The sequence below is a fragment of the Oryzias latipes genome, chromosome 1, assembly GCF_002234675.1.
Source record: "Oryzias latipes chromosome 1, ASM223467v1".
In the NCBI taxonomy this organism is placed as follows: Eukaryota; Metazoa; Chordata; class Actinopteri; order Beloniformes; family Adrianichthyidae; genus Oryzias; species Oryzias latipes.
This window is the reverse complement of record NC_019859.2, coordinates 21,348,018-21,359,828: the sequence shown is the minus strand read 5'-3', so window position 1 is coordinate 21,359,828 and position 11,811 is coordinate 21,348,018. Positions and strand designations below refer to the sequence as shown.

At 38.6% G+C, this 11,811-nt stretch overlaps 1 protein-coding gene across 1 annotated transcript in view; it reads right to left on the bottom strand.

Moving 5' to 3' along the window:
- Nucleotides 1-161: 161 nt before the first annotated feature.
- Nucleotides 162-11,811, bottom strand: part of slc5a10 (solute carrier family 5 member 10) — a 30,410-nt gene continuing 18,760 nt past the window's right edge. Inside the window, exons 10-15 of the mRNA XM_020704320.2 lie at nt 9,604-9,711; nt 9,369-9,519; nt 9,080-9,248; nt 3,276-3,491; nt 730-823; nt 162-603 (exon numbers count right to left, since the gene is read on the bottom strand). Coding sequence (XP_020559979.1) covers nt 410-603; nt 730-823; nt 3,276-3,491; nt 9,080-9,248; nt 9,369-9,519; nt 9,604-9,711 — 932 coding nt within the window. The 3' untranslated portion in view covers nt 162-409. The remainder of the gene's footprint in view (nt 604-729; nt 824-3,275; nt 3,492-9,079; nt 9,249-9,368; nt 9,520-9,603; nt 9,712-11,811) is intronic.

Below are 11,811 nucleotides of genomic sequence, written 5' to 3'. Positions count from 1 at the left end.
CAAATATCACTTCTACAACTGAATTTAGTAATGTTTGATGTTGCTTTGACAAAAGTTATAATGCCCTATTTCAGAAAGTTCAGTATGATGGTAATGGCTAATTACTACATAAATAATTACGTTAAAAAAGCATTTTAAATCAAGAGACTTTATTCTCCACCTTGAGAGTGATCCATCAAAGAAATAGATTTATTCTAATAGTAAAGAAAAAAGAAGAACTTTTCCAAAGCACAATTTCTGTTTGAAATTGAGTTTTACATTCTACAAATAGTAGGAGTCTTTACTTTAATGAAAAACATTGGCGTGTGCCACCAACGTGGCCTCCTTCCACATCCCTTTCTGAACGCTGAGTTGGCCCATCTTCTCTCAGAGTTAAAAGTTCTGCATGACGTCCCGTCAGATCCTTGGCTCAGGCAAAGTACGCATACAGGTAAATGTTAATGGTGACCAGCACGACTGCATTGATGCAGCAGAACCTGGACCAGAATGGGCTCTCTCTTAAGCTGGGAACTCTGGGAGCTGGAGTCTGCTGTGAGCACCGCATTGCTGAGATGCATAAGCTTGCCCCGTGTGCACATGTCATCTGATGTGTTGGCTCAGCGCCTGAATCACACACACACACGCACACACACACACACACACAGCATGATAGTCAGTAACAGCACTGTGTGAAAACAGATGATCTGACTCGGTGGTTTTGTATTACTGGTGAAATAACCAGAGCCTCACCCTGAGAACTACGGCGGCTGACAGAGGACACTTTTTGTAATGAAATATCTTGCTGTAGTTCTTCTGTTATTGTCCACCATGTCAGGTTACACACCTGGGAAAGGAGGAGACTCTGTTACAATATTGTTTACAATGACTAACCACCAAAGAAAATAGATGTGCAGTAAGGAATGAAGAAAAAGTCAGAGTTGTCTTTAGTCCTTTAAGTACAAGATTTCAATAGAATTTGACAGCACTATTAAGATCCAAAAAAGTTTGACTCATTCCATGTTTATGAGCAGTTTTGGACATCAGAATAACTTAGTTGCACATTAACCACAAACTCCCTTTATAATGTTAACATTCTCTCCAGCTAAAACTTTTAAGTCCAGCAGTTCCCTCTTGAAGATAGTGGTTTAGCCCTATCATCTCAGTTTTAATAAAGTTTTAGGTGACTGTAATCCAGTTTAAGTAGTTTTATTTGTCTCCCACTCTGATCATTTTTGGATCCTTTGTAAAAGTTCAAACTAGGAATACCGATGTTTTAAAGCAGTAAAACTCCTCACTGCACACTTTTCTGTATAAACCTGACAACACTGATGTAGAATCCAATTGTTTAAAAAATCTGCACATGTAACTGCAATAATATACTTTAAGAACTTTGCATCTGAACAGCAACTAGACATGGTTGTGCAGCAGAAGATATAAACTGATGACAAGAAAACTTGATTAGATAAAACAAATGACTCCAAAATACAAATCTGCTGCTAATTTTTATTACATTTGTTTTTATTTGACTTTAGAGCCAAAGAGCTGTAATGGATAGATAAAAGAGCCACACGTTGCTCTGGAGCTACATGCCCCTGCCTCAACTGTTTGTTGAATACAGACTGATTTGAAACATTTCTTTGAACACAGAACATCTGATTTGATCAAGAATCAAATGGAGTTAAAGGAGGGATTTGCTGAAATGTATCCCTTCATCACTGCTATATTTTTGAAGTAGAAAGCTCCTGCCTTGGATCTTGGCTGTGACTCTTTTCCTAAGCTATGGTTTTGTGAGACCTCCCAGTGCAATTATGTGCTTTCACTAAAAAGGGATTCTGCTTGTGATTGGTTGATCCTCACCTAAGCCATCGTAAAATTCCATGCCTGAAATGTAAGGAAGCGGCACAAGAGCGAATTAGGAATGTTGAAATGAAACATGAAAAGGACAAATAAGTCCTCCTTCTGCAGACTTTTAGTGACTGCATTTTGTTGTTTGCACATTTGCAGCCAGATCTGAAAACTTTATGCTTGCAAACCGCACTTGTTCATAGAATCTTTTTTTTTTTTGTCTTTCCTTGCAGCAGCAAAATCCCACAACTCCAACGGCTGCCTCATAACTTTTATGGACATGTTTTTGTCTTTTTATGAATTCTTTATTAACCCCTTGATGCTTATTGAAAAAAAAAAATGCAATTAAACCCCTTCTGCTCCAAACTTACCTAAGTTAACATTTAAAGCAAAATCTTAAGTGATTTTTTTTACATTGCTGGAATTAAATTCCCGCCTTGAGGCATTAAGGAGGCATTCCAATTCATTCCCTTTCAAGCAACAAATGAAACTCTACCTGACTTTAACTGATAATCATTATATTTAATTAATCTAATGTGTGTGTCTGTATGACTGTAAATAATGTCTATTTCTGATTGGGAATAATTACACTGTCAAGAAGATGGCATCATCTGCAATAATCTTTGTTCATTTTTTTCTTTATTTTCTAATTACTTTATTAAGGAAATGGGTTTGACGTATCTGTGATTCGTAATTTTTCATCCATCCATTGCTTTTCTTAACTCGCTGTATCAATTTCGGGGTCATGGGGTTACAATTATTTTAAGTGCTTGGAATAAATGTATAAAATCATAATGAAAACAAAAATCAGACATGAGCCTTTGCTATTTTCTAATGGTTGCAGTCATAAATGCAATATATTCTTCTATGGTACATATTTCTAATATGAAATACTTATGAATGCTAAAACAATCATTGTTAAAAGTGAAATGTGGATTGTGGATCTAAGTGGCTAATCTAAATAGACAAATTGAAACATTTGGGGAAAATTTTTTTTTTGTTTTTTTGAATTTGCTCTGCTGAGTTTATTGTCTATGTCTTATGATGTTTTTATTGAGCCTGTGTCTATATCCTCCTGTATTGAAAAATCATAGAGCTGCACATTAGTGGATGCGGATACTTACACTTCTGGTTCACTTAAAGGAGAGTGTAGTTTGCACAAGGTTGTTTCTGAATAACTACTTAATCCCCCTGAAAAATGTTAAGACATGGTGCTTCAACTGAAAGACTTATGTTTGAGTTGTGGGTTCAGGTTTCAGCAACAGCAGAGGGGATAAATAGATCAGCAGCTCTGAATGTTCAAAAATGAAAAATCTGTTTCTTTCTCTAGTGAAATATTGGATTTGTTTTTTCTTCTCTCTTTTTTTACAGTTTCATTTTTCTTCTCCACCATGCCCTCATTTTGTGTCAGCTGTGTCAACACCTCCATTCTAGTCTGGATATGTGCTCACCTGCTCATGGCTGGGTGGTGGTGTAAGCAGAGATATTACAGCGACCACGATTGCAGTGAGTCCACACAGCAGGATGGCGAAATGGAGGTAGTGAACGCTGCGGAGAATCATCGGTGCTGAATCTTCAAATCCGCATCTGGGAGGAGGGAAGGCGAACTCCAACACCATCCTACACACACCGACCACCAAACCCACCATGAGGCCCCAGAATGCCCCCTGAAAGAACAGAAACACACTCAACACTGCAAAAACTGAATCATAAGAAGATAGAAAGACCCTTGTTTCAAGAATAAAATTCTTATTTTTTTGTCTTGCAAGAAAAATAAACTTATCAAGAATGTTTTTTTAATGTCAAAATAATCCTAAATTGAGAAAAGTGTTTTAGTGACTCAAAGTTTTTAAGAATTCTTGGTAAGACAATTTTTTCTACCCCATTGGCAGATTTTTTTTAATAGAAATGTTTTCAATTTTAAATAATTTTTATCTATTTCTGTGGGGTCCTGTTTTTACAGCGCACAGATGCTGATGAGTTCAGTCCCACCTGAACAGATTGTTTCATCAAAAGCTTTGAGCTCAGATTCTGAGGCGCTCACTTTCCCACCATTGAGTGTTGTTGTTCCACCTTTCGCATACGCTGAGCTTAAGCTTTTGCTGCAGCAAACATATTTGTCTGCTTCCTTTTCTATTCAACCTTCCTAAAAAAATGTGATCTGTGCAGTTTTACTCGACTCAAGAAAAGCTAAAACAAACTTCGATTTAAAGAGTTCTAGTCTGTACAGTTTAGTGTTTCATCACTTAACCTGTTACATTCAATTTAATGTGATGTCAAGGGACTTAATATGTAAAAAATTGCATTTAAAATAATTCTTAATGATTATATTATGACTATGAGTACCTTGTTCCAATTGGAAGAAAATAATAAAGACAAGACTAACTCTTGATGTTTGAGCTTTAAATTCAGGCTATTGACAAAGAAATGTTGCATGTAGCTACTGCACCTCATAGTATTTTGTATAAAAAATGTCTGTATTGTTTGGTCTGCAGTGCCAGATTATTCTAGTGTGACATAATCTGAGCATAATCTGTCCTCCAATGCTAAGACTAAACATTGTCTTTCCTTCCATCATGTTTTCCTGTATCCTGTTTTTAAATTCCTTACAGACCGAGCCTTCATCAGCAAGATGAAGCAGCAGATAGAAACATGAATTATTTCCAGCAAAAAACACAAGTTTTTAAAATTAAAGTTTCTCTTTTTTCCATTTTATGTTTATGTTGAATTAGTTATTTTCTAAGATAGAAAAATAAGTTAAAAATGCACACTGCAGACACAAAGTTGGTTCATCTTTTAAATATAATTTACATAATGAAAAATTGATTCATGATTTTTCCAAATGTTACATAATTTTGCACATATTTTAACTTTTGATACTTGATCAAATTTGCTGTGAAAATTTTTGAAACAGTGTTATGTCTATTTTACTGATATAGCATTATTTTTTTATTAATTTATTCATTCATTTTCTATTCAGTTTAGTCCGCCCTGGACAGGTCACCAGTCTGTCGCAGGGTAGAATGTCCACAATCACACACCCATTCACTCTCACACCTATGGACAATTTAGATTAACCAATTAACGAAGCATGTTTTTGGATGGTGGGAGGAAGCCGGAGATCCTGGAGAAAACCCACGCATGCACGGGGAGAGCATGCAAACTCCACACAGAAAGGTCCCCCATTGATGTTGTGTTTTTCATGTCCCCCAGCTGGGACTTGAACCGGGGGCCTTCTTGCTGTGAGGCAAGAGCGCCAACCACTGCACCACCGTGCAGCCCCATGACTTTTATAAGTATAATATAACATAATCTGCTTACATTTTGGATAAATGATTTGCATTTGCCATCTTGATTTCTAAAAGTTATTTTTTACGTAATAATTTAAGTTATTCATCTTTGTCATGTGCTTTTATTGATATTTCAAGATTCTTAATTATGTCTGATAAAAGTTAGGAACCAGATAATGATAAATCATGTAATAAAATGGTTACGGTAGAACAGGGGTGGAATTATATAAGTTCGCTTCCTTCCACTCCCTTTCAAGCAATATTTATTAATATGTATTAATTATTAATTATCCTAAGTTTGATTCATCATAGTATGAATGTATAACTGATGATTGTACTGTTTTTGTGTATTGTTCTTATTTGATTGCTTGAAATAAACCATTTCAAAATAAAATAAAATAAAAATCAAAAAGAGGACATCCATATTTTATCTAATTTCTACACTGAAAATATTTGATATTTGCAAAGATTTAAAATCTTGTTTTAAGATGTTCTAGATATTTTACCAGGTTTTATTTATTTGTTTATTTTTTAACTTGTCCTGTTCAACACCTGAGCAAATAGATGGGACCTGAAGCCCTCTTGTATTGGACATATTATACTTTTACAATAGGGGTTATGAATCTTCTGACATACCAGAGGTATGTCTGAATAAACTTCTTTTGTAATCTAGGTCAAACTTTATTCATCTTAGTCATATTTGTAACAGTTTTTGTTGGACTGGACAGAAAAGAAGAGGCAGGAAGAAGAGAGGGGGATTGGCACAAAGCATAAGCATAAAGTATAAAGCATAAAGTTGCTGGATGGTTATAATCATTAGGCTCACGTTTAGAAGTAATACATATCTAGAAGGGGCAGGGCCTCTCCACGCACACTAAAATGTTACCAACATACCTGTTGGCTCCAAAAATGTTCACATACAAACATGTCAACATGTACACAATACAACTAATGTTCACACACGCATAGTCATGCATTCAGACTAAAACTTCGGAAACATTTCATTCAGTCACGCAAACTATTTGTGCAAAGATGAGCTAACACCTGTGCTCGAGTGAGTGTTTTTGTTCTTCTTAGGTGGATGATGGAATGTAAAAAAAGGAGGGAGAGTGCCCAGTCATCCCCACACCAAGACCCCCGCCATAGCAGCAGCGGCAGCCAGGAACCCCCCAACACCCACACTGTAGCAGATAGAGAACAACCGCCCGCTGGGCAATCGCATCCTGGTACCCACCAGGAATGGGGTAGAGGACAGATGGTCTGAGGTCCCAACTTCCTTGTGAAATGTATGTGTGTGTGTTTCTGAGTGTGTATGCATGTGTGTGTTGGTGTAGTTTTTTGAGGGGCAAAGGGTGTGTGTACTAAGAGGTGCAGTTAAAATTGGCGAGTAGGGCACTGAGAGGATGCTGCTTGCTGGCAGTGATGTCCAAGCACCCCTCCTACCAAGGGTCCTACATGTCTAAGGTGCAATTAAAACCAAGAGGGGAGGGGGCCGTTTCCATACGGCAACCATGGGAGGGGGAGCACTTCCAAGTAGCTCCTCCCACGACGGTGCATCGCAGGCTGACACCCCCTCCCCTCACTTTAAGTCAGGGGTCCCCAAATCCAGGCCTCGAGGGCCGGTGTCCTACATGTTTTCCAACCAACCTGCCACTGAAACGCCTTACTGGCTAAACATACCTGATCAAGGTAATCAGCTGCAAATAAGGCAGGTTTTCTGGAAAACCAGCTGAATACCGGCCCTCGAGGCCTGGATTTGGGGACCCCTGCCCTAAGTGATTAAATGAAGAAGAGCGTAAGTCGGGGACAGCTGGTAGACTGTCCCCCGGTGATGAAACAGCTGTCTCCCAGCCCTCACTGTGCACTCAAATGCACTCATTTAACCTTAAGAGGCCTAGTTTGTATTTTAAAACCTTGCAAGTTCATTGTAAACATGAAGGATACCTGTACTTGAGACTTTAGAACATTTTTAGTGAGTAAAGAGCAATATTGACAGCACAGCAGATGGGGAAAAGCCTGTTATCGCCGAAAGACCTGGGAAAAAAAGCTTTATTTAGGCAGCTGAGCAGCATGCTAAAGAAGACCAAACACACCCAGACCATTCTCTGGTGAAGAAGAGAGGCTGGATCTTATAAACATAACAGACTTGTCCACACTTGCAACTGGACGATGTTGCAGAGCAAACACCATTATCTCCAGAGACAGTTTCTCCCAAGCGTTCTTATCTTTTATTTTCGATGCCTCAGTGTATCTTTTCAGATAACACTCTCTCTCACTCACTTCTTGTCTTAACAATGACTTCTTCTCTTCAAAGTGAGAGCAAAGTACGATGTGGGTTTCTTCATGGGGAAAAGACAAACAAAGCTCTTTGTAAGGCGCAGGGCCAGGGGAGAAATGATACAAAAACTCTAGAAGGCGTTCACACATTTGCAAACACAATGGACTTCACACCGAGAGAAAACCTGCTGGACAAAGATGAATCCCATGTGAGGCTAATAAAACTCTACACCGAGCAGAGCACCAAGGAAACCTGGAAAATGTTTTGCAGTCTCCCATCCTAAATGCAATAAACTCACAATAAAGTTAGGATTTGTTTTCTCCTGGAATATATTGACATTTTCAAAACACATTTTATGACAAAGCTGAATTTCTACCTCATTCAGTGAACTTTATTGTACTTTTAGTCAACTTGTTGCTGGTTATGGTCTTTTCAGGGATATTCATTGCAGCCTCTGACCCTCTCACCTGAAACTACTACTTTTGGGAGACAAAAAGACTATAAATAAATCCTTAAAGTCTCACCCCAGTCATATTTTGATCTATTGTAAAACCATTCCCAGTTGTCTTTTAGTTCTGATAATGTAGTGTTAAGCCTAAATTTAAAAATACCTGTGTGGTTTTCTAGAATATAGTTTTTGCAGAGCAGCAGGAGTTAATCAGAAATTCACCTCTGAGTTTTTACAGTAGGGCAAAAAGATATTTAATCAATCACCAAGTTGTCCCACTTAAAAAGATAGGAGAGGCCTGTAATTTTCATGTAAGTATACCTCAACTATGATAGACTAAATGAAAAATAATTCCAGGAAATCACTTTGTCTGATTTCTAAATAATTTGTTTCCTTTGTTGGCCATAACAGAAGAATTGGAAGACTTGTAAGTCTTCACAAGTTTTTCGCAAACTGTTACTGGTATTCTGGCCCATTTCTCCATGCAGCTCTCCTCTAGAGCAGTGATGTTTCGGGGCTGTCGCAGGGCAACACAGACTTTCAACTCCCTCCAAAGATTTTCTATGGGGTTTAGATCTGAAGAATGACTAGGCCACTCCAGGACCTTGAAATGCCCCAGATGGAGGGAGATGATCAGTGGTCTTGTATGTCTTCCATTTCCTAATTGTTCTTACAGTTGATTTCTTCACACCAAGCTGCTTACCTATTGAATATTCAGACTTCCAAGCCTGGTCCAGGTCAGCAATTTTGCTTCTTGTGTCCTTAGACAGCTCTTTGGTCTTGGCCATAGTGGAGTTTGGGGTGTGACTGCTTGAGGTTGTGGACAGGTGTCTTTTATATAGATAACCAGTTCAAACAGGTGACATCAAAATAGGTAACGAGTGGAGGACAGAGGATCATCTTACAGAAGAAGTTACAGGTCTGTGAGAGACAGAAATCTTGCTTGTATGTAGGTGACCAAATGCCTATTTTCCACCATAGTTATAGTTGAGGTACACTTATGAAAAAAATTACAGGCCTCTCTTATCATTTTAAGTGGGAGAACTTGCACAATTGGTGGCTGACTAGATACTTTTTCTTTTGCCCTACTGTATATACATGTCCTCCATCATATGAAAATGTCACAAGTAAATGTTTAAAAACACCAAAAACACAATTTCCCATCAGAGAGGATGTATAAAAAGTTCACGTTTTGTTTATATCTGATCGACTTGTGGAGGAATAGTGTTTTTCTGTTACCTGTTCATTAGTTCTCGTCCAGAAAACAGCCAGAGCAAATACAGCAGTTACAGGTGGGGCAAGATAGCTGGTCACTGACTGGATGTAGACGTACAGTTGACCACTGTTGGCAGACTGCAGGATGGGGATCCACACCACGCTGACCACCACCAGGATCACTGTCGCAATCCTGCATCAAAAATAATTCAACATCTAATTAGTTTTCTTTAAGAACCCACATCATTGTCTCAATTGATGACAATTAACTGGCATGATCACAATTAAAAAACAGGACAGGTGCCTCCACTACCTGCCGACCAATAGCAGCTCCTTCTCAGAAGCTCGTGGGCGGTGCTTCTTCCAGATGTCCATAGTAAAGAGAGTGGAGCTGCTGTTAAAGATGGAGGTCAGGGAGGACATAAGAGCAGCCATCATGACAGCTATCATCAGGCCCCTTAAGCCTGCAACACAGAAACACGGGTGTGAGCTGAAAGTACATCAAAGAATTCAGGAAACTAGGAGGTGAAAGGAAACAGTTTTCTCACCACTTGGCATAAGTTCAATGACCAACTTGGGAAAGGCGATGTTGGAGCAACCCACCTCCGCTCCACACACACGCACACACTCCTCTGGATCCACACATCCCACTGAGTCTGAAACACGAGTGTGGACAAAAGCATACCTCCATATGATCAACTCGATGGTCGAATCGGTCAACCAAATGGCAACATAAAATAGGGAACTATAGGTACATATATAGCTGATGTGATATTTATACGATAAAAAAGAAAAATAATAATAATAATACTAATAATGCCAACAATAATTCAGAAAAATTGGAATATTTTAAACTACAAACAATGGGGATGTGATGGTTGAATGTGAGGAGGCATCAGGTATAATTCTGAGTTTGCCAAAGTGATCTAAAACCGGACCCCAGACTGAGAAAAACTTGTCCCTCGATCCCCGAACTGAAGATTTTATTTTTCAAGTTGTAATAGTTGCATAAGATCCGTCAGCCACTGGGACACCCTGGGTGGGTCTTTAGATTTCCAGTGCAATAATATAAGGCACCAAAGCAAGAATGTCTTTGTGTCTTTTTCTTAATGTATCTGGGTTTTGGTGTGAAACACCAAATATGGGTGCTTCTGCACTAGGCTGGAGGGTGATATGGAGTACATCTGATAAGGTTTTGCAAAATTGTAGACCAATAATTCACCAGAGCAGAGCATGACCAGACCACGTGGGTTAGATTGGCTGGACTCTTTTGACATCTGTCACAATTTGCACTCAGATGAGGATACATTCTTGCCAGTCCTACTTTAGAGAAGTGAGCCCTATGTATAATTTTAAACTGTATTATATTTAACTTGGCACAGGAGATACTGTGGTTAATTCTCTGTAAGGCCCTGTTCCACACATTATCATCCAAACTTCGCCCTAGCTCTTCCTCCCAACTACCTCTTATTTTCAGAATAGCTGCACTGTCATGAAGTGCTATACAGTCTTTGATTTTGGAAAATAATCTTTTTGAATTAAGTGGCAACTCAAACACCTCATCAAACACAGAGACTGGGGGTATGTTAGGTAATTTAGGGTCATGCTGCTGAAGGAAGTGGCGCACTTGAAGGTACCGAAAAAAGTGAGAAGTGAGGCAGATTAAATTTGGAAGGAAGATCATTGAAGCTTGCAAATAAACCGTTTAGGTACATGTCCTTACAGATGATAATACCTTTCTCTTCCCAAATTCTGAATGCGAAGTCTGTCTGACCAGGGAGAAAAAGGTGATTTTTGGGTATAGGACTAGTGGTAAGCACCTGAGTGAGTCCATACGTCTGTCTGAATTGAAACATCATTTTAAAGGTATTAGTAACTACTGGATTGTGTGTAATATAGTGTGAAATGACACAGGGGAGACTAGATCCAATTAGGGCTCTCAGAGTTGTTGTTTTACAGGAGGAGGCTTCGAAATCGACACCAGTTGATGTCAGAAGCTTGGAGCCAATGCAACATTTTTTGAATATTAGACCCCCAGTAGTGGCACAGGTTTGGTAGGCCTAAGCCACCTTGATGTTAAGGTCTTTGTAATAATTGTAAACAGACTGTTGGGTTCTTGCCACTCCAGATGAATGAAGAAAAGCTTTTGTCAATTGTTTTAAAAAAAGATTTAGTGTCGTAGAGGGGGACGCACTGAAACAGGTAAAGGAATCTGGGAAGTATATTCATTGTTATAATATTTAGTTTCCATGCAAGAGACAGGTTAATGACTTCCCAGTTCTTCAGGTCTGTCTTAACCTTCTCCAGTAAGCAAGGCAGCCTCACAGTTTTGATCCAGATTCCAGCTCAGACGAGGAAAACAAAGACATGGATCTCACTTTTTGTCTGTAAGTGGATGCATCAGAATGGAGCACACAAGAGAATGAACAATGGTTCTTTTTACTTTTACTAAAGTGCATTTTGATACTTGTCATTTAACTCTTTTGATATTTCACATGTTTTAAAGATGCTTGCGTAAATATTACTAAATACATTTAATATTTTGCACTACTCAATGATTTAGGCAAAGGATTACGCAAAACTTTTGAGTAGAATACTACAATAATTATACACGTGGACTCATACTATATAAGCATGCTTTATGACAATTACTCAATGTGATTGCATGCAACCGCTTGACCAAAGAAAATCTACAGAATTTTTTTTTAAGTGAGCAGAGCAGAAATCAGTGGCCGCCCAATGTAGCACCTACGTCA